The sequence below is a fragment of the Watersipora subatra genome, chromosome 3 (assembly GCF_963576615.1).
Source record: "Watersipora subatra chromosome 3, tzWatSuba1.1, whole genome shotgun sequence".
In the NCBI taxonomy this organism is placed as follows: Eukaryota; Metazoa; Bryozoa; class Gymnolaemata; order Cheilostomatida; family Watersiporidae; genus Watersipora; species Watersipora subatra.
In genome coordinates this window covers 54712281-54736786 of record NC_088710.1, presented here as the reverse complement: position 1 = coordinate 54736786, position 24506 = coordinate 54712281, and the positions used below count along the sequence as shown (strand labels likewise).

The 24506-nt window shown below is 34.7% G+C and overlaps 1 protein-coding gene across 2 annotated transcripts; it reads left to right on the top strand.

Annotated features, from left to right (window-relative positions):
• Positions 1-620: 620 nt before the first annotated feature.
• LOC137390103 (corticotropin-releasing factor receptor 2-like) lies at positions 621-24506 on the top strand. 2 transcript variants are annotated; one of them, XM_068076354.1, is made up of 12 exons: positions 621-1102; positions 3021-3146; positions 3379-3476; positions 4430-4599; positions 6252-6414; positions 10347-10503; positions 11082-11215; positions 14021-14106; positions 14461-14496; positions 16625-16766; positions 22451-22591; positions 24388-24506. In XM_068076354.1, the coding sequence occupies exons 1-12, from the start codon at positions 889-891 to the stop codon at positions 24478-24480; spliced, it is 1560 nt and encodes a 519-aa protein (XP_067932455.1). In that variant the 5' UTR covers positions 621-888; the 3' UTR covers positions 24481-24506. The 2 variants fall into 2 exon arrangements, with proteins under 2 accessions (XP_067932455.1, XP_067932456.1); XM_068076355.1 differs by lacking the exon at positions 14461-14496.

Below are 24506 nucleotides of genomic sequence, written 5' to 3'. Positions count from 1 at the left end.
GGTGATTGAACTCGATTTCTGAGCTACATACACCTGACACATATGGTATCATAATCATCATGCTTGGTTGACAGATCAAAGTCTCATTATAAATATGCATCATCTGGAATGTTAAAGACTCACTTAAACATACACACAGGTTAGCTAAAATAGATAGAGGATGACTCTAAACTGTACATGTACGAGGAAGAATATTTATTGCATGCACCTGTAAGCTGCTATCTTTGAGCAATAAAACAATGATACTGTTTGCATTGTAATGCTATGTTTTAGCAGGCCTTCATATAATGAGGACATAACAGCATGCAGAGCTTAATTGGCCAATTATAGAAGCATAAACACTTGATACCCAATAGAAAAGGCAATATCTGTTAAATAGTCTCTCATTGGGTGCCTAGATATTGGCAGTTTCTTCTCAATTCTACAACAGCGCAAGCACTATTACAATAGACATGGTTCATAAATCAGCTCATGGCGGGCTAGTGCACTGAGCCCCTACTCAAGCCTATAACTGCGTATGCATTTGCTGCGCATCTCTCACTACTAATTGCTTTCATTCAGAACAATTTTTGTTATTCTTGTCTGCCGCTAATGCTGTCATTGCTCTCTGACTAGCCTCGTAAAGCGGTCAAGGTTTGCTACGGCTGACACTATATAACAGGTACCTTTTACACCAGCTTCAGAAGAGATTTGCTGTGACTGACACATTAGCTTGCCCTGCTACACCAGTTTTAGAAAAGGTTTGCTGCGACTGTTACGATCAAACAAGTACCTGCCACACCAGTTCTAGAAAGGTCTCGCTGAAATCGACACACATTGACGCGTGCGCCTACATCAGTCTCGTAGGAACTTTCGCCCTCAAGATAGTTAACTAATGATTGAACGTATATGCTTATGAACAGTATGAGTAACTCTACAACTCCCTTTCCATTTGACGATTGCTATTATACTCCAAGACCAGAATGCCTGTCGTCTTTATATTTGAGCAAACAAACAGAGGATAAGATTTGGAGAGCGGAAAATAGAACATTTGACTGTCTATATAATTCGTATTTATATACAGCAGAGGCTTTTGCTTATAATGGATTTTCTGACAAAGAAAGTAAGTAACGTTACACATATTTTGTAATCCTTGTGTGTGGTCACTAGCTGTGTGGTCCAACATGTGTGGTCACTAGCTACGTGATGTCCCCTGTGTGTGGTCACGAGCTGTGTGATGTCCCCTGTGTGTGGTCACGAGCTGTGTGATGTCTCCTGTGTGTGGTCACTAGCTGTGTGTTGTCCCCTGTGTGTGGTCACTAGCTGTGTGATGTGCCCTGCGTGTGGTCACTAGCTGTGACTAGAAAAATGCTTTAAAAACTTTTAGAGGAAGGTTAAAAAAAAGAAGTGATCAAACATCATATATAATAAGAAGCGACGCTGCTTCTTATCAGAGAAGTTTGATGCTATATCTATAAAAGATACAAACTATACTGCTATTTCAAGCAACATAAAATGGTAGGAACCACAAGTTCTCACTTTTGCAACCTCACAACGTCTTTTCATTTTACTTCCACATACATGTAATTAGTTGACCTAAACGAAATTGTTTTTTCTTTGAATCAATCCAATCAATCTTAGTCAAACTTCAAGCAGTATAAGGAGAACTTTATGCTAAGTATTGGTCTAAATTTTGTTTAGTAGATCAGAACAGAGCAAACAGTTTTTTATTTAGATTAGTATAAACAAGATAAAAATATCGTTATGGTTGGCTACAGGCATTAAAGATCATCACAGATCATTTATTTATCGGTACAACGAGCAGTGATCCAAAATATAGTCATCCTGTCTCTTTAGAACTCAGTCATGTAAGCACAAATAGGAGTACAAATGAAAGTACAAATTGTTGTACAAATAAGAGTAAAAATAGAAGTGCAAATTGTTGTACAAATAGGAGTGGAAATAGAAGTACAAATTGTTGTACAAGTAGGAGTAGAAATAGAAGTATCCTGATGTAGTGGGAAGCGTGGTTCAGCGATATGTCGAATCTCACATAGTCATTAATAGAGACCACTTTTATTCATAATAAGCGTTTTAGAAGAAAGGATTGATGCAATGATTAGTAAAGTTGATATTTCAAAGTCAAGGTTGCACTTTGTAAAAACTCACAGACTAATTATTTATGTGAAAATATTATTCATCATCATTACAATTTAGTATCAAGTACATTTGAGCAGAACACGAGCATGTAAGTTTTATGTTGATGCGGCTATTGAACTCATAGTTGTGATTATTGCTTATCAAATATTCTAGCGGTACTGGAGACGATAATTATAACACAGCAAGATTGCTTTTTATTCAAAAGTTACACCAGCACTAATTACCATACTTACCTGATGGCTCAACAGAATTATGTTCACCTGAGCCATTTAGCGTTTGAAGTTTTCTCACTCATAATTCGACTTGGCAGCGGTGTGAAAGTAACCATTGTCTTTTATTACATGTTAGGTTGTTTGAGGACTCGTTGAGTTCTATGTAGGTGGTAAGAAACGCTCGGCCAGCAAAACTTATTTGAGGCCGATCATAGTGGGTTTACTGTGGAATAGATTTTGTTCCTGATGCTGTCTCTTGTTGTCTGGCTTCAACCCTCAGGCGTATTAACTTTACTATTAGTATTATATTTCTGTTTAAAATATCATGTGTATTCAGTGTGAAATAAATATAAATAAACAAATAAATAAAATAACTTTGGGCAACAAAATGAAGTATTGATCTATGCTTTGCAATACTTATTGCTATGGCACAAATTAGCCCATATACAAAAGGGGTCTGGCACAACTTATCCCGCTCTCCCTTACCATACTAGAAAATGAAAATATTTATGACATTGTATCGGCGCTAATAAGATCGCTATCCTTATGGAAATATTACTACAAAGTAATGTGTGCGTTGATCAGAGTCTAGACTAAAGCATGACATGGCAAAGGATGAGTTATACAACGAGATAAGAAAGTATACAATGTACTAGTATTGTATTGCAGCGGTGCTGCGTGTCATGCAGAAAAGCTGTTTACCAGAGGTTGATGAGTCTACGTGCTGGAACTTCACATATGCAGGTTTTTCGGAAACCATCCCGTGCCCTAACCTACCAAAGTTCTTTTCCACAGGTAAACATTAAGACAGCTTGTGGGATAAATGGTCGCTCAATTTTGTATTTTTTCTACTGCACTAAATCTGCTATTTTGGAATTAGTGTTTGTCCGTAACAAAAATACATACAGCTGATCTCCATGAGTTTGCAATAAAAATATACTAATGCTTCTGCGTAAAGATAATTATGCAAATACATGTATAACAGCATAAAATGTTACTGTATGAATATATTCATCTAATTGGACAGGTTCAAATGTGACGAGATACTGTACAAATGGAGTCTGGGATGCTCTTAACTACAAAAGCTGTCTGTCAGAGAAAGGAATTGAGAATTTGAAATTACTGGTCAGTGTGTGTAACATTCAAAGTGTGTCATTTCTTCAATTACCGTAGTTATTGGAGGAGGGAATGTCACAGTTAGGCCTATTCAACATGTTCTATTAATAGACTAGAGTTAGTACTTTGTTGATAAGTGAAGCTGATTCAATTTGCTCTGGTACCGTTTCAAGCTGATTTCTGGGTATCAATGCTTGGCAGCGGGCAGCAGTCCAACACTTTTATGGCTACTAAAACTGAGTGAGTATTCTAGCGTTTTTTGTTTACATTGCATTAAATGGGGTTGTTGATTTTTATTAATTCCTTCTTTGTTTGTAAATTGGTCAATGTTATTAAACATTCAAGACTACTTTTGATGAGGTCTTTATTGATCTTAACAAGAATTATCCAAATTGGTCATCCTACGGTGTTCAGTAACCTTTAAAACACATAAAAATGTGCTCATCACTGAGAGAGTTTGTCTGTGCAACCCAAAGGAAGCAACATAAATATCAACACGCTGGATCCAGTTATCCAGCTATCCCATTTCATACCTTTTTAACAGAGAAAACTACATACTGTAACGGGCCAATTTGATATTGCATTCAAAGTCAATACGATTCTAAACAGAAAGTTTAATAGTTAGGATTCACAGGCATCAGTATTTTAATGCAAATATAATTCATGGTAAAGGCAGGCATTTATGTTAAGTGACATTTCAGCGAGTCTACCCTTATCACAAGGTAGATACCATGTATTATTTTTGCTATTATGGATGGTCTCATGCATTAAAACAAATTATATTCTGTTCTATAATGCTCAGCATGTTCATCGAACGCATCAATAACAACATAATAGTCACATTTTCTTTAAATGGAGAGGGAAATCAAGCAGTGTCCCTTCTATAATTAAGTATTACCCTTTTTGCCCTCACTGGGCAAGAAATGGCATATGTAAGTTTAATCGGAACATTTCCTTGGCAGTGTCAGTCCGGAGAAGCTGACAATTATTATGAGGTCTGTGACCTCATCAGTGAACCACCTAGTGAAGAAGAGCTGCTATTGGCCATCATCCAAAGAGACATCTACTTCTTCGGTAGCGTTGCCTCTCTCATGCTTCTCACTATCGCTCTATTTATATTCTGTGTGTTCAAGTAAGTAGATGTTACAGAAGCATCTATAAAAGTTTTATCATACCAAATAAATGTTTATTTACTTTTTACAAAAATAAACACATTGTCATTAGTTTATTATTTTTTGATGGTTAGCTAGTTATTTGTGTTAATATTCATGTTAGAATAGTACTTTTCTTAGAGTTTTAGCTGATCGTAGTGGCACAACAGCTTGTATTACTGTTACTATCATTAGTGTTTCATTTTTATGAATTACCTTTTGATACTTATTAACTAAACTAAGTTTTAGTTGCACAATATAATATAAATGATTATATAATATATATACATGTATTTATGCGATATGTTATAATATAATATGATACAATACAATATATTAAGCTATGATACTATATGACATGATATACTTTAATGTAGTACAACATAACATAATACCATATATAATTTTATAAAATAACTATGCATGTACATGTATATGTACTTATTTGATATGTTTCTAATCATGCAAATAATTTTAATACACTTGAAAATTGAAAAGGTTTGTGTTATCAGAGAGCAATTGTATAAACATAAGTCTGCATGGGTTCTTTAATGAGCCAACATGTACAAATTAATGAGATCTTTCAAGTGGTATATGTTGAAATAGGTTCAATATGCCTATTTATGATGACATAGCAAAAAATATGCACACACAGCCTGTAAAATTGTATATTCAAATTTTTTGCAAAAGCTTCGCAAAAAGTTGTTTTTTTCGATCCTAAAACCTAGAATGATAGTTAATATTTATGGCTGACTTTCAACCTGGCTGAGTTCCTGTGAATTCACCGGTAATCTAAATCATATTTTATCATGACATCACCGTATCCTGAAAGGTTACTGATTCTACAGTATGTCTAATTGAGAGAAATTCAAATCAGACGAAGCAATCCGTGACGCATCATACATACAAGAGCGTTTTTAACTGAATCAACTTTTACCGGAATACCTTTAAATTATCTCAACTTCCACTACAAATATCTATCTTGATGATTTGTTGCCTAACAATAAATGATTTGCTCTGTTTGCTTCCTGAGACCATAGGAAACGGGCCACACCTAATTCTGGGCATGAAAATTGAATTTTTCATTCAGCTGTTTTGTTTGTTATACGTGGCATGTCTATACATCCCATAGTCCGATGGAGAAGGTTTATACCATGATTGGGGCTAGTTGCACATAAACAACTTGTTGTAATTGTACAAATAGCCCATCTACTGTATCTGCCTGCTAATCACTTTGACGGAACAAACATTTACTCTTTGATTAACAGATTTAAAATCTATAGAACAATATTAATTTTTTTACGTAAGTAAAATATTTATTTGTAAGCACTTAAAATCAAAAGATAAATCTAAGCTCTATAATTGGTTGACTGTTGAAAAGCATAAACAGAGCTTGCCACATTGACTTACAAATAGCTTTGCAGATTAAAGCATAGAATATAGAATGTTCTAGAAGGTTCTAGAAGATGACAGGAAATTTGACCCCTTTATTTTTAGCAGCACCGATCTCCTCCTTACATCTGCTCTACTGCTTTATGCTAAACCTCCTAGAATAAACAACATTTATTTGTTAGCATAACAACCATGCTGCCATGTGGGATATGACAGCAGAATCTTTTTGTTACCTTTGTAGGCCGTTGCAGTGTCCACGAGTACACATTCACAAGAATCTCATAGTATCTCTAATGCTTCAGTGCATCGCACACATTATCCTCTTCGAGCCTTATGTGCAAATCAACCTTGGTAACGCCTCCGGTGTGGATGACAACTCATTACGCCCCACTTATGTTGAAGTCGTAAGTACAAGTGGATCTGCTTGTTGTAGTTAAACAGTAATACCTGCACTCTGACAGGCACCACCTAAAGTTTAGTGATAAAAAGTAATCTATTATTTGATATAAGCATTAGTAGTATTAATATGAATAAAAAGTATTGGAAAGACCAGATTTTATTCAAATATAAAACAATTTTAATATAATTTCAAATATAGGTAGTTTAATACATTTAATTTTGACTGCATATGTACATATACGTATATACACTCTATGTATTGTTACTTGTAGCAAAGGAACATGTTCTGCGGTTATTTTAAATTTTCTTCAATATGATTACCAATAAAGTACTCAAAAAATACAATATACAAAGCAAACAATATACACACGCTTGTTAAAAATCTGAAAACCTAATAATTATGTTAATATATAACATGATATAATAATCTGCATATGTATACTTGCAATAGTAAACCGAGCCAAAATGAACACTGGGCTTAAAATGATTGAGACCGTCAATATTAAACAAAATGAATACACTAAATAAAGATAATCGTGTTATTCAAGTATTTTGTTGTACATGTCAACCGCAAAGAACCACTCACTACATTCATAAACATTTAAAATTTAATGGTCTGTTTTTGAAAACAAGACAACTCCATGTTTAGAAGTATCCAGGTACTAAAATTTGAATAATAAATTAAAACAGGATATGGAAAAGGTCAGGTTAAAAAGCACTTGTGCAGCATATTGATGTATTGTTTACTGCCATTGCCTTCTCATCTTATTCTGTTCATGACCTTCCTTATCCTGCTCTTGCTAAACAACAAATAATAAATAAAATAAATGTAAGTAAATAAAATAGTCTAAAAAATTTGAAAGGAAATTAGTAATTGTAATTCGTTGTTGATTATGAAGTAATGCAGCCAATTAGCCGCTGTCCATTGTAAAAATTTTACTGATATTTGTAAATTGGGCTATGACACTTGACAAGGTGATTCTGACATTTCACAAGGTGATTCTGTTAAACCAATCTGTGACATATTATTTTTATGCTGGCGGATGTTAAAGCACTAACTGTAGCGGTCAACCAAGTGATGTGTCAAGGTCGTTTGTAACAATAAAAAACTTACCCTCATGACCTCACAAGCAGTCTGTCATATTTATTGTTTTGCAGCATTACAGCTTTTTTTGGCACAATGGGCTTAATACTTCTCTCCTTTCAAGACCACTTTGTTCCATGAGCATTATTTTTTCAACCGAATCAGCTTTTTTAAATTTTGCCTGTCTAATTGATCAAATCAATATTTTATTTAATGGCCTCATGTGCGATGTCATAGTTTCTAAGCTGACTCTCAGGTCTGTGCTTGTGATGTAGGTATGTGATGTAGTCATGTGATGTAGTCAGGTGATGTAGTCATGTGATGTGGTCATGTGATGTAGTCATGTCATGCAGGGATCCTTGCAATTTCACTTCTCTTTATTTTCCCTTCAGTACATCACTGATTTTGCATTACATGCATTTTTATCATGTGTGGCGGAGAGAAGGGTGTTCAGAGGTCAGCATAAGTTTGAAAAGGGTTTGAACGAATGAAAAAAAAACAAGCTAATAGCGTACAAGCATTTTAGATTGAAAACTAGAATTGGAAAACAAACATTGCTGGACAAAGCTGTTTTTCGAAGAGAGCATGGTTGAAGGTCATTCGCCAAGATCGTTTCAACCCACCAGTTTTTTGTCTCATAGGCAATAAGATGAACCAGCCAGTTTTGGTTACTGTTCTCAGGTGAAACAAATCGGTAAGAGGAACATTTTAATAAAAGTCTGTCTTTTCACACAAACCAACCCACAAACTATGGCTGATCAGATGTATGCAAAATGTGAAATGATGACACTATTTCGTGGTTCACTTTTTGGTTTTTGGTGCTGATCACCACTAAAAGCAATAAATGAGGGATCTTTGTACTTGGCGACCCTTTTCATCACCTCGCTGTCTAACTTTTATGTTGCTGTTTTGTCGGTCTCATACTTACCTGCTTGTCTACCTATGTTCATACCTACTTATGTATCTATACACCTTCACACCTACCTATGTTCATACTTACCTGTGTATTTATACATCTTCACACCTACCTACCTATGTTCATACTTACCTGTGTATCTATACATCTTCACACCTACCTATGTTCATACCTACCTGTGTATCTATACATCTTCACACCTACCTATGTTCATACCTACCTGTGTATCTATACATCTTCACACCTACCTATGTTCATACCTTCCTGTGTATCTATACATCTTCATACCTACCTATCTTCATACCTACCTATCTTCATACCTACCTATCTTCATACCAACCTATCTTTATACCTACCTATATTATACCTACCTATCTTCATACCTACCTATCTTCATACCAACCTATCTTTATACCTACCTATATTATACCTACCTATCTTCATACCTACCTATCTTGATACCTACCTATCTTCATACCTACCTATTTTCATACCTACCTATCTTAATACCTACCTATCTTCATACCTACCTATCTTTATACCTACCTATATTTATACCTACCTATCTTCATACCTACTTATCTTCATACCTACCTATCTTCATACCTACTTATCTTCATACCTACCTATCTTTATACCTACCTATCTTCATACCTACCTATCTTAAACTCTATCTTAACATCCTTTTTCAGTTTTTCACACATTCATGTATGTACCCTCGGTTACATTTACTTATGGACATTTAATAACGTTTTTTTGGTAACATTCTTACGGCCCACGCAAACTACACAAAATAGAAGGCTCTTTAGAGGCAACACAACACTTTCATCTGACCTTGCACTGCATTCAAACTTTTTTTTCTTTATTTTTATCAGTCAGTTAGGAAGATACTGTATAGTAGCAAGTGCATTTATTAACTAAAACATTATGCATCTTTATTTATTGTCTACAAAATTGCTTTTGGTCTACCTTTAGCCAAATGTGAAAATCTAAAGTTGATTAGCCTCACTCAAACATATATAGCCTGAGTAAAAGAGCTATAGGTCAAAGCAGTAAACCCCAGATCTTTGCAGTTAATTTAATAAACAGACCTTAAATTGATAATGTCCATGTGTGTGCGGTGTGCGTGTGGGCAGTTTGTCTGCTGCTTTTACATTTCTAGTGCACTTATTTGCATTTAAACTTGTAGCCGGTTAAAGTAATAGCAGATTCCTGTAACCAAAGTATTAATAATAGGAGGCAAGCCCTGAATAACCAGCAAACAAGTAGTCTGTGCATCTAAAGAGTATTATATATATCTTTTATATATATATATACATAAAGATATATATACATAAAGATATATATACATATATACATAAAATAAAAAGAATATATATATATATAGACATAAAAAATATATATGAAAGAAAATTTATATACTACTTTTAGATTCCCTATTTAACTAGAAGAAAACATTAAAAAAATTATTATAGTAAATGGTACTTGCAGTTGTCATTTAAATTTGTAGAACAAATTTATTTTTATGCAGGCTATTATTTGCGATGCCTGGCTTTTTAGGCAAATTATAAAAAAAAAGTTGTATATTCAATAAAAGCCGAAAAGGGTCAAGAGATGCAATATACCCAAAAAATTAACCATAAGATTGTTATAGACACCTTCACAGTGATGTAACATAAATACATATATATATATATATATAGCTGTCTCATCCTTTCTGATATTACGGATTAATATAATTTCTACTAAAAGTCAAGGTCTTTCATTATCTTACATTAGTTAGCCTCAATACTGCTAACATGACAGCCAAGTACATCAGCCCTTCTCTTTAGCCTCAATACTGCTAACATGACAGCCAAGTACATCAGCCCTTCTCTTCTAATAAGAATTAGAAGTTTGCATCTATTACCTTTGGAGTTGTCTTTGTTTTGTTACAGAGCTGGCTGTGTAAGTTCCTCTTCACCCTCAACAACTATGTTATCTTGACGAACCTCTGCTGGGGTTTCGTTGAAGGACTGTTTCTCATTAGCAGGATCTCTATTGCAGTATTCAGCAACTCGACGCCATATTGGCTTTTTTATACCATTGGATGGGGTAAGTTTGTATGGTAGCTGCCAGAGCGCAAGGACAAGAGAACAGCAACATGGTTAGAGTATTCAGGACATTGATGAATACGCAGACCCTCCAGACCCTCCAGACCCTCGAAATATGTGCAATAGTTTTTTACCCTAATAATTATTAAATTATTTTAGTCGCAAGATCTTGAAGACAGAAATAATTGGCTCAGTATTCGGGTCATTGTTGGCCATCTTTTAACGACAGTTTATTTCTCTGCCTAGGCACCCTTTAATATGGCAGCATTAAAAGCCAAGCTAATTGACTGTCACTATTTATGGTGTTTAACATTTTTGTACTCAAAAATCCAAAGTCAATAAAATTATTTTGAATGGCCTTGGAAATACTAAAGCAGCAAAATATGATGAATATCATCAAACTAATTTTGTCTCTGCGATTGTTATGACACGACCCGTAGACGACCCATGTCTACCCGTATGTCTGTCACGCCTAGTTTTGTGGAATGTTGCTGCTCAAATATCATTACTTTTGCTATATTTGCTGTCAAGGATCGCTTTCAGGGAATCTGACATGCTGAACTTTCTCACCCTTTTTAGGCATACCTGCCGTGTTCAGCATAATCTTTGACTTGTGTTTACACTTCCTGTATAAGGAGCAGCAATGTTGGAGAGGATCTACAACAACGGTCTACTATTGGTTGATAGTTTTGCCTGTTGGTCTAGTAGTATTGGTAAGTGGCCAGTTTTTTTATATTACCACTTTATATTGATCGCCTCAATCCTTATCGCCCCAATCGCTGTAATCAAGTATGAGTAGTTAGTTATTCTACGGTATGTTCAGATGTAATACTACGACTAAACACAAATAATATAACGTGAAATTCAAAGCTACAAAAGACTTATAAACTAATAGTAATAAGTGGAGAAATTGTTTAGACTAAAACTTATCTGGAAAGTCAACATTTTCTTCACTAAAAATTTGTTTTGCGGTGTCGCTCACCAGGTTTCTTTGTTTGAAGTTAATTGAACTTTTTTATGCAGTTGCAATCGGAAACACCCTAAAAACTTGTATACTTTTACCATTAATCAGGCTTTCTAATCTTCTTATTTACATATACAATTATGGCCAAAAGTATTAACATTTTGTGACATCAATTAAGTTTTTGCTCTTTTACCGCCACTCTGTGCTACGCAGACCAGACAATATGCTTATCAAATAATTTCCCAGAAAATTTTCTATCTTTGAAAACATTTATGTAAAACAAAAACTATTTCAGCAGGCTCTGGGGGGCATGTAAAACCAAAGTTTTTCTCGAACAAAGTTTGGGGTCAATCTCTGAGGCCAATTCCTCAATAAAAATGGTTTTATTGTTAGAAGTTTTAATTTCATTAGAAAGATTTAATTCTCAGCTTTCTAATGATCTGCAATATGCAAGGCTTAAATAGATTATCCAGGAAGTAGTCTATTAAAAGTTAATCCAATTTTGCTAAATGGACGAGGCAACAAAAGCAGGGGCCTTAATACTTTTGGCCGCAATTGTAGTTCTTTTAATGCTGAAGCCATTTTGATTTTTAAGTATTACCAACAGTCTCAGAGACATAAATATTTTATAACGGCTTTTTGATAATTCACTTTTAGCCTCAACAACTTGATTTGCTAAACGAAAGCTTACAAAAAGGCCATAGCTATACGCTTATCAAAGCTGAATTTTGATTTCTTAAGCTTGGATGAGAGAAGCAGTTGATCTATTTTATCTGCATCAACATCTGCCTTCAAAACTGAAGTTTAATTAAAAAACATATTGTTAAGAATTACAATATTGTACTTTTACCACAAATAATTGATACAATTGTGATTCCAAACACAATAAACTGGATCGCGCAACCATACAGCAGGAAATACTCGAAACGATGTAAATATGATCAGTTCTTACTCATGTAACCGCTCTTTACAAACATGGCTCACTTTGAGAGCTTCAAATTGACACGTGGGCCTAAGGCTAAACAATTCTGTTGAAACTGAAGTTAGTATTTTATCATTTTTATCATTTGTCAAAAAAACACTTTTTATGAATATTATTTCTTGGCGACTATATTTTAAACTTTTATTCTGAAATCATCTTGAATCAGAACCTTTTACAATTCCGACCTTTCTTAGCCTCGAATGAACAGTTTGTCTTTTGTCACGCTGACATCATTTCGATTTGTGAACCTTAGCCATCCAGAAAATTAGATGAACCCAGAAGTTCAAAACACAACTTATTGGCAGCAAATAACATGATGCCACCTAATCTAATTATTAGAAAATCATTAAGTGACACTTTGGCTAACCGGGGAGAAACTGTCCGAGTTGAGCATTGCGCAGCAGCAGTGGCCCTAGTCAAATGCCTTCGCGGTAAGGAAAAGATGAGTGAGCCTCTCACCTATTGCATCATAACCGCTGCTCAGTAATGTTCTGATTGATCCTACGCAGATGCTAAAAAATTATTTCTAACCGAGTGTTCTGAAAAGTTCATGATGCTTGTTATAGCATTTCCCTTTATTCAGGCTTGCTCTTTACTCGTTCATAATTTCCGCTGCTTACAGAGAGTTTATGACTCGCGAGTTATCACTCAGCTAATATGTAACTACACGGTAGAACATTTCAGTGCAGTATTTTCCTATTTGTTTACATAGTCAAACTTTCTATGACTGATGAGGGCACTCTTGCACCCCCTCGCTTTGAATGAAACAAAAAGGACTCAAAACATAATAAAAACAGACATTCGCAGAATATATGCAAACAATATGTTATTGGAAGGTCATTCTATAAAGAGTTCACACAGCAGCAACATATAAAAAAACATTTATGATCTTTGGCTGTTTTCTTGCCTCTTCTTTGCTGTTATCTGATTAAAATGTGGTTCCTTGCGGGTAACTAAAATGGCCAGATCATTTTTAGGATTGATGACGTTTACGATATTTACATATCTTCTTCTGGAACAGTAACCTTTTTTATACACACACTTCTATGCAAGAGTTGTGATTATTAATTCAACATATTCAGGACTTTTATTTTGTTTTCTCAATTGGTATTAGTTGCATCATTACCAAATCATCTTATATTGTAATCGTATCATAACTGACTTGATTTAGCTATTACTTACAAATTATTTCCCATTTACATTTATACCTTTTTACAGCTGTTTCATTTTGTTTCTTAATTTATTTGACTCGCACAAAACATTTTTCTCACGATATGAAGTTTGAAGGTGACAGTTGTTTGACAAAGTTTGAAAACCTTTACAGTTGTTTTATTTTTCTGTTATTTTATTTAAACTGCACAAAACATTTTTCTCATGATATGAAATTTCAAAGTTGAAATAGTAACTGTTGTTATATGTTAAATAAAATAAATGTTTTGTGCAAAGACTTTTATTACTCAGCAAAGCCGGACACTCAGCTAGTATGGAATAAAGGAGATTTCTTTGCTACCAGACCATTATTTTCTGTTTGTTGCAAAGCATTTTGAGCTGCTTTTGCGTATGTATTTGTAGGCAAATACTGTGTTCCTGATCATCATCATCCGAATACTTGTTACAAAGCTGCACGCAGTTAATATTGAAGATCGTGTGCAAATCAGGTAAGCGCAAATATTTGAAGTCACTGGTCTGCAAACGGCTAAATCTCCATGGCTTATTAAATTAAAATAAATTGAATTAGCCCGAGTAACTCTTGCACCCACTTTACAGCTCGTGAACGCTAACGTCATAACCTTGTCAGTGTCTAATACCATTATTTATTACGAGGGAGGCTATTGAGCTGACTCTTGCGTCTGCTCATTTATAGCGTGTTGTTGCCTGCCCTGATGGCTCCCGTGGCTTTTTTATGCTCGGACAAAAGTAGTAATTAGGAGCTACCAACGTCTAACATCCAAATTAGGCCTCAGCAGTAAATATATTGCTGTTACCAACAACTTACTTTACTTACTATCTAGGAATCATGGACGGCTGCTCCATACGTCGTGTCTGAGGTAAAGAGCTGTATAAATTCCTGGAATTTATGTTGCTTATTGAATTCTATATTGTTCAGACTGCTCTTTGGTGCGCTGCTCTTACATGGTTTAGTGATTTGGGCCAGCTCTGGCTGTTTTTTCATTTTGAGCTCAAACTGGCAGCCATTCCTGCGAGGCCCTTATCGTATGGGTTGGTCTGCAATGAATGTGTGACTATTCATTGATGGTGTTGGCTCTCGCTGTAGTCTGAGGCGCCCTTGAGGGTGCGCAGCTATTGGCTCATCCGCTATTATATATCCTCTGATTTTGTAACTCCCGTGTGTTGTTACTGACAGCAACAATCCACCTGTGGTTACTAACTCTGACTCCTCAAACCTCTCTACAAGTTTATGCAATTGCAGCTCCTCAAAATATTTGTCGTCAATGCCTGGAATTTTCCAGAAAGGATTCTGTTGATAACAAGCACTAAACTTACTCAGCCGTAGTGACAATACAGTGTAGGTGCGATGACACATAACAAAAGCTTATAATTTTATACTTGTTGAATGCATATTCTAGCATACATAAATCTAACAGCTAACTAACCATATAACGTAGCATAATATTTTACCATTATTAGCCTTAGGAATTATACTAACAAAGTATAGCGGATAATAACATAGACCTGCTTATCGATGTCAATTATGCTGTTGCTCTCAATAAACAAGCCACAAACTTGTTCAACAAGTTTAATAAAACTATAGCCATGAGCTGACACTGTGCCAGCAAAAATCGACACTTTATTATATCGACATAATTTAAAATATCCACACTATAAAAAATACTCTTCTTAAGAGAAAGTCAGCTCTAACAGATTGACATGATCGTGCTAAAAAGTAGTCGTAGTACAAAACAAAAAATATGGCCGAAACTTTGCAGTAACAGGAAATTGGATCATTTATTTGTTATTACTGACCTTGACACGCACCGCTTGTGGTGATCACTACAGTCATTCAGTTTTATTATTCATCAACACACAGAATGAGACATCACGGATTCGATTAAAAAAATCCATCTTGTTAAGTGCCTCCAACCAGCCGACAAATATTATAACCTTAATTTACCAGGATCGACATTTGAGCAGATTGATCAGATTTTGGTCGCGGACAATAGCTAAATCATATGATATTGCTTTACAATAAATAAGGAAATGTAATTATTAATTTGCTTCTGAGTTAAGTTTGAAGATCTATTTTTTGTGCAAATCATTTTTTAATCAAACTCAGACAACCAGGATCTACGCCATCTTTTGCCCTTCAGAAACAATCTTCATTAAAACCGTAAAATAAAAGGTAGCAGAATTTAAGCTAAAATTAGATCAATTCAGATACAGTCAAACCTCTACATAGAAATTGTCCAACCATGACTTGAAATTTTAGTGAATATTACATGTTCTTGACATATGAAGTAATTTTTAACATACAGAATCTGAAAGTTCTTGAAAATTCCAATTTTGTGAGGAATTGTAAAATATACGATAAAAACTAACTATAAAACAATAAAAAATGTTAACAACAGTGAACAATATATAGATCAAATTGTTAAACTTTATTTGATGTAAGTTCGAGTAGATTAAGCCTCATTTTTCTATATTTTAGTCTCCTACAAAAATTATGCATTTCCATGTCTTTGAAGTGAAGTAACCATAGCAACATTTTTACTGGGTATTACTTTATTAATCCAGCATTTTACATATGAGTTAGACTTTTGCTTGAAGTTTTATTTGCAAAGTTATATAAAGCATATATGGATATGCTTGACATACATGTATTTATCATTATTTTTTAAGCTCAAGAATAATTTAAACCAACTAGAACTTATAATTACAAGGAAGAATATTCGTACCAACTCGGAACCGTTTTGACATACAAAGGAAATATTGAAACAAGTTGAAGGATTATGCCTAGGTTTGGCCAGAGGTTTATTCTGAAATAACACGAGATCATGAAAATGGTGAATGAATAGCTTTAGCACCATGTAAGCTAGGATTATCTAGTGTGTTTCCTTGTTAACCTCAATGTTTCATCCGCAGCAAATTTTCTCTCTGTTCGTTTGCATGTACTTGAAAATTGTATGATGTAATTGTGAAATAAATGGGTTTTCGTAGAAAAGCGATGAAGGCAACAGTTGTCTTGCTGCCGCTCCTGAGTGCCACGGGAATTCTCTTTCTAACAGCTCCTGACCTCGAGCACAATCCTAAGCTCCACTACGCCTACCGGATAACTAATGGAGCTCTGGTTATAGCACAGGTTTGTAGTTGTAAAGCAACAACCAATAAAGCCTTGGTTATAGCACAGGTTTGTAGTTGTAAAGCAATAACCAATAAAGCCTTGTTTATAGCACAGGTTTGGAGTTGTAAAGCAATAACCCATAAAGCCTTGATTGTAGCACAGGTTTGTAGTTGTAAAACATTAATCAATAAAGCCTTGGTTATAGCACAGGTTTGTAGTTGTAAAACATTAACCCATAAAGCCTTGGTTGTAGCACATGTTTGTAGTTGTAAAGCAATAACCAATAAAGCCTTGGTTATAGCACAGGTTTGTAGTTGTAAAGCGATAACCAATAAAGCCTTGGTTATAGCACAGGTTTGGAGTTGTAAAGCATCAACCAATAAAGCCTTGGTTATAGCACAGGTTTGTAGTTGTAAAACATTAACCCATAAAGCCTTGGCTGTAGCACAGGTTAGTAGTTGTTAAACATTAATCTATAAAGCCTTGGTTATAGCATAGGTTTTTAGTTGTAAAACATTAACCCATAAAGCCTTGGCTGTAGCACAGGTTAGTAGTTGTTAAACATTAATCTATAAAGCCTTGGTTATAGCACAGGTTTGTAGTTGTAAAGCATCAACCAATAAAGCCTTGGTTATAGCACATGTTTGTAGTTGTAAAGCAATAACCCATAAAGCCTTGTTTATAGCACAGGTTTGTAGTTGTAAAGCAATAACCAATAAAGCCTTGTTTATAGCACAGGTTTGGAGTTGTAAAGCATCAACCAATAAAGCCTTGGTTATAGCACAGGTTTGTAGTTGTAAAGCAATAACCAATAAAGCCTTGGTTATAGCACAGGTTTTTAGTTGTAAAGCAATAACCAATAAAGCCTTGTTTATAGCACAGGTTTGGAGTTGTAAAGCATCAACCAATAAAGCCTTGGTTATAGCACATGTTTGTAGTTGTAAAGCAATAACCCATAAAGCCTTGTTTATAGCACAGGTTTGTAGTTGTAAAGCAATAACCAATAAAGCCTTGTTTATAGCACAGGTTTGGAGTTGTAAAGCATCAACCAATAAAGCCTTGGTTATAGCACAGGTTTGTAGTTGTAAAGCAATAACCAATAAAGCCTTGGTTATAGCACAGGTTTGTAGTTGTAAAGCAATAACCAATAAAGCCTTGGTTATAGCACAGGTTTGTAGTTGTAAAGCAATAACCAATAAAGCCTTGTTTATAGCACAGGTTTGGAGTTGTAAAGCATCAACCAATAAAGCCTTGGTTATAGCACAGGTTTGTAGTTGTAAAGCAATAACCAATAAAGCCTTGTTTATAACACATGTTTGTAGTTGCAAAGCATTAACCCTCTCCAACTTGGGTCTGTGTGTAGACCATGCCTAAAAATTATTTTGGTACCCAAAAAATATTTCAAAGCCGATCAAAAATTTTGAAATGATAAACCTTTATAACTCGGTTTCCGCCCAAAAAATTTAAGATTTGTTTGTCTCAGATTTTGACCATAAATTCAGTTCTCGACCAAACTGGAACATGCGCATTTGAATCAAACGTTCGGAACAGCTCCGGAACCAGCATGTTTATACGTTTAACGACGTTGTTATGAGCCCCTTTTGGAATGTTCTCAAAAAAGGGGAGAAGTTTCGCGTCATAAATTCTTTACAAAAAGGAGCCATCAGAGAGAGCGTCGCCTCTACTGAAAAGACTTTCTAGGGACGCAACTCCTCCAGCCGAGTTACCCTAAAATGTTTTGGAGAAGGATTCTTCTTCAAAGATATGAAGTAAACGTGCCATTGCTGTTTCTATTTTCTTTTTCACACGATTTTTTATGTAACTGATCTGTTGCATTTATTTGCTGTTTCATTATCAATTTCTGTGATTTTTGGTATTGTATCGTAACCTTTAATATTTTCGATGTTTTAAGAACAAAGCAGACAAAATATTTACTTTTTGTTTTCTTTTTTCATGATCATAGATAGAAAATCTTTTATCAAAGTTAAACACGATCTATATCTACCCGTTTTTATTTATATTATGCAGTATACAGTACAGTTTATGGTGTAAAATGTTAAAAAATACTTTACCGAAGTTGTTAACTCGACTAGGAACGGATTAAAACTTATATACATTAATTTTATTGGAAAAACTTGTTTCGGATCTCGAACAACTCGGTTTTCGACCAACCTTCTGGAACAGATTGTGTTCGAGAACCGAGGTTCCACTGTATTACCTTAAATGTCCACCCAGCATGTAAATCAAAATCTAAAGTTTGGCTTGAAAATCCTGGTTTTGACATGTACCTGCCGTGTAAGTTGACCCTCCTTCTCTGGCTCAAACCATTTGATTACTAATAGCTTAATCAGCAACAAAGGTGGGCGTAGCTGAAGAAATGGCATTCCAAAAATGCCATCAGCAAAAAATGCCCTTGTTTTTTGTGCCGTCGGCATTATGTACATCAATTAATAAAAGAACGCGAGACGACAGTTCTAGTGAAAACCACGAAGTACGACAAACAATACTTCATCATCATATTGACCCTCCTCACCAATACGTAAAATTAAACTGTCACCTATGATAATATGTACACTTTTTACAGAAAAGTCACACTGCAGGACAAGTTTCTGTCAGAAATCGTGATTCATGTATAAAACAAAGAATGGATGGATGATAGTGGATGTGTCAAATGGATTACCGAAGTGCGAGCTTGTGGGCAGAATGAATAAAGTGTTAAATTAAAAAAACATGTTATTCGATAAGATAATCCTATCGATGACAATTTGAATAGTGAAGAATGAGACTTTGTGTTTGATCTCATGTTGAGTAGGATTACTAGTTTTTTACTGTTTTATAAATAAATCCCTCTATGTCATATCATGTAAGTTTGATTTGTGATGGTTTTTTGAAGTTGAGTTTCACTAGGATTCGTGTTATGAAAATGTGACTCCCGTATTTGTTGAGGATGGATTTTAAAGCTTGTAATCCAAGCTTATAATCCAAAATTTTAATGCCTCGGCGTATAAGTCGAAGATCAAATTTTTGATTTATACAGAATTTACAGTAATTCATATTGAGCCAACTTGTTTAACAGCACCAGGCAAATGAACAACAGCAGTCGTTTTAAACCAATATAACAAATGTCAAAATATGTTTGATATTCAGATATGGAGACTTCAACATTTTTTATTTGTAATATTTTATACACGTAATATATAATGTATATTTACCACAAAGAATGTATAATTACATTTTAATAAACCAATTAGATCCTTTGTTTTTTGTTCAAATTTTGAGCTAATCATTCCGTTGTAAAGTCAGCACATTGAGTGATGAAAAGCCAAGAGTAGTGTAAACACAGCAGCAAGTCAGGTTGGGTATTCTGCTGGCATAAAGAGTAACTTGTGTTTTTATTTGTCACAATTTAGGTTAGGGCTGAAATAAGGCGTTTTTTTACCATAATCATCATTATCATTATTATTTTAATACTCCTTTTAATATTATTTTTTGTTGTCCCACGACCAAACGAGCGGAGCGAATGTTTGAGAGTTTTATGATAAATGCATGTGCACACAACTCACGAAAATTATTCATCAACAACGTCGCAAACCCTTGTACCGAAATCTCATCAACAAATTTAACCATTTTTGTATAGAGTCATTTAAGTATAATAACGATACAAAACACATAAAAACATATTTAAATATGTTACCAAGTCTTTGAAAATTGTCGACATATTCCTAAACTTTACCCATCTGATCGAATTATACACAAATAGACAGATTAATTTGGCCAAAAATCGTTATTAAAACTTGCCAAGCCTTGCTTTTATCAAAATTAAGACCGGCAAACGAACCGCCGAGCGACAGAGAATAGAACCATTAAGTTGTGCGCATTTCATGAAAGAATAACGTGCACATTTCACCAGTCTATTATAGCATTGTCGAATTGCCGAAGGTTTCTGTAATTAATGTAGAAGTACTGAAATCGTTTCTTTTTTGCCGATTTCAAAGTAACTGACATTTTGGAAACTTTTGAGTACTTTGGTGTTCTAACTGATGTCCAAAGCAGTGAAAGTAAAGGAAATGACGATGATATTTTTTCTAACGATTCTTATGAGATTATTACAATATTTAATTATAAGTTTGGATGACTATTGAAGTGTTATAGTCACACTAACAACATCGATGATGGGCAATATGTTACTGTTATTATTTTTTCTAAATAGTTTTGTTAAATAGATTTTCTAAAAATCTATATATCACAACTTCTTGATATTGTTAGCTATGACGTTTTAAAATGTAAACAAAATTGTGCATTGGTTTTCTATTTTTACTGTATTACTATATTAATAATATTGGTTATTTTAATAATATCAGTGCATTTTACTTCTAATATTGGCCAATATTGCATTTCTTCTATTGCAGGGAGAGAGATATAAACATATAATCTTTTCCTTTCATTATTGCTGTTTGTCATGACCAAACACTTTTTTAAATAGATTTTCCAAAAATCTATATAAATATCACAACTTCTTGATATTGTTAGCTATGACGTTTTGAAATGTACCGGTAAACAAAATTGTGCATTGGTTTTTTATTATTACTATATTAATAGTATTGATTATTCTAATAATATTAGTGCATTTTACTTCTAATATTGGCCAATATTGCATTTCTCCTATTGCAGGGGAGAGATATAAACATATACTCTTTTCCTTTCATTATTGCTGTTTGTTGTATATAATAACACCCACACCCAGTATATTACAGCTACTATTGCAGTTATCCTATTGCACTGTTGTGCCATTTGACTGCTAATATTGCATTTCTCAACCATCAGTACCCTTTCTTTTTTCCAATATCACTTTGGTCGGGGGCTGTATGACAGGGGAATTTCTAGTTATTTTTATGGCAGTGGACAATCGTCTGGTTGAGCAGTAATAATATAATAAATTAATATATCTATATTAATAAATCCTGCTCCGTCATTGTGTGTCTGTCTGTCTAGACGCTGTGCGTTTCCACAATTTGTCACCGATTTTTATTAAACTTGCTACCGATGCTCCGTTTCTTTTGACAAACCCCTTAAAGTATTTGGCTTCAAAACTCTGTCTGGTTCCTGAGAATCTGCCTCTTAAACACCCACCTACCAACTATCTTATCAAAAGTGAAATAAATTCTAGGCATCGCCTAGAATTTACATACAATTATATGTGAAAAGCTTACTTGATATGTAAAAAATATAATGTCTCTTAATGATTACTGTGAGGGTCATTTAGAGCTGTTATAGCCAGAACCAGTTATAACCTTGCCTTATCTGAGTTGGTGCTTTGGCTACATAAGTAGGTCGATTTAGCATGCCAAGAGGGCTCTCACTGAATTTAGCTAAATTAAACCAAAAACTGCTTACTAATTTCTCCGCCCATGACAAAGCTGTCTGCATGAATGGAATGCCATGCAGTTGCTAAGTATTTACATTAGGTGCCACTGACACCTTCAACTGTCACATTCGACACGAGTAATGATCTGGAAAAATTAAATTTAGCTGCAGTTTAGATGGCTTAAGAGGTTATCTTTATAGTGGGGCGTGTATCTGTTCACGGAAAGGGGTAACTGACAGCCTTTTTTAACACTTAGACACATTATAATTGTTCAATCTGCCAACTTTTCTTAGTTTTCGGGAGATTATTGAAATTAATAAAATATAATCTGTTTCAGGGCATCTCAGTGTCGGTGATCTTCTGCTTTTTTAATGGTGAAGTGCGATCGGCTGTGCTGAACTACTGGAAGCAGTGGAGGTCAGGGTCATTCCGTTACAGATCATCAAGGGCATCATCATTGTGTGTTACACAGTCAGAGGTAATTAAAATTGTTACTCTAATTTAGTTCAAGGTCAGATACAACCACCTTTATTAAACTAAAAACATTTTCACTTTTTAAAGCAAAGCGTTTTGAGAAAGCAACGAAGTAGCGGAAATAGACAGAAAACAGATCTTTGACCTTTGCAACTACTCAAAAGATTTTAAAATTATTTTGGCAAAGATTATTCCAAAAAGTCACAACCAAAAATTGGCATCATATTTGAGACAGAAGTCAAGGATTAGAGGTAAGATCACTCGGTTTGCAATCAATAACCTTAGGGGCAAGTCTCCTAAAAGGTCAATAGTGGGTGGAGGTGGAGCACCGCAGGACTTAGTGGGAGAATCTAGTCCTAAACATATTTTTGCTTCATGCTTCACATTCCTGACCACATTAAAATGCTCTCATTCTGGGACTCATTTTGGTTTTAAACATTGGAGGAGTTTGTAGACAGCTACACCAGCATTTAAAAAGGTTAGCTCTAGACCTAGTATCCAGTAGCTACTAGTCAGCAATGTTTAGTAATAGATGAAGCGGTTTTCACTCACCAAGCTCCAGCCACTGCTCTGTCAGAATACAGACTACTCTTCCTTGTTGATTCGGCAGAGAAAGCAAGTAAAGGTCATATGGCCCTTTTTATTACCGACAATGGGCTATTTGGACAATTGAACTCAAGCCTGTTGCTTACAGGTCATTTGTTTTAGACCAAAAATGCTAAATAACAATTATGTGGTGATTTTTTGTTCATCAACGACAAACAAAAAATGCCTAAAATTTTCATCTAAATATATTATTTTAGTAATTCTATTAAGCATACTAGCGAGCAAGATTTTCTCTTGTCATATCTGAAAGTTTTAGTGAGCGTAAAATGGGAAAAATTCGTAAGTTCTGCAATGTGTGAAATTCTGTTAAAAAGCTTTTAAACCTTATTTCCAACTTTGTGTGACTTTGGATTTTTCGTGTTTAGCGCTTCATATTTATTACTATTTAGATGATATTCTGGAAATATCCTGTTCTACCCAAACTCAAGCTCACAAAATACAGACACACCATAAGTAAGGGTGAATGTGTCAAGGATATCTTGTTGTAACCATTGATAGCGCAAGAGTGTATCCGGTGTTTTGCCATGACTGCAGCTAGTAAAACTGAATTTATCCTTATAAGCCAAGCTATGCTTGAAATAAGGAGAACCCGACCACTATTAGAAATGAGTTACGACTTTGCAAAAACACAGACATGTTGCGTTGAGATGACAAAGTAGTATAATACTCAAACCGGATACAACTCTGGAAGTTTTTATGTTGTCTTGCAACTACTGTAATAAAGTTACTATGAGTGCCTGTTAGTTGAGCCTGCTTCAAACAAAGCTTGCATTGGAGCAGCAGTTGCCACTCTGGCCTATGCTCATCTCTTTTGGTTGGTTAGTATTCGAGTGCTTTCTATAAATATCATTTCAGCCGAGGCCAAAGGCTACTAGAAATGTTGTCACATTATTTGTTGACATTATATAGTTACAGGTTTTGGAGCGATGCAAAAACATCAAATATCATATAGCTTCTAGCATAGCGTGTCTAGTTTGTACAGTTAATAAAAGAACTGTGTCACCTGTATGTTATGGTTACGGCATCATACAAAACAAATAAACATTTCAAATATCTTCGGATCCACGCATCGGCCAAGATAAACATTTCACAGAAACTAGTGAGAAACAGCGAGCGGATAGATAAAATTAGGCGCTGTTTGTTCTTATGCCATTTTGTTAAAAGTAAACAATTATATCTTTTGTATATATTTAGCACCTGACACCGCTGGCAGCCAACCAGCAGAGAAAAGCGTCCTATAGCTCACACATGAGTACAGGTGTAGACGCTGGACCTACAGTGGTTTAGAGTACAGTCAAGTAGACTTGTACAGT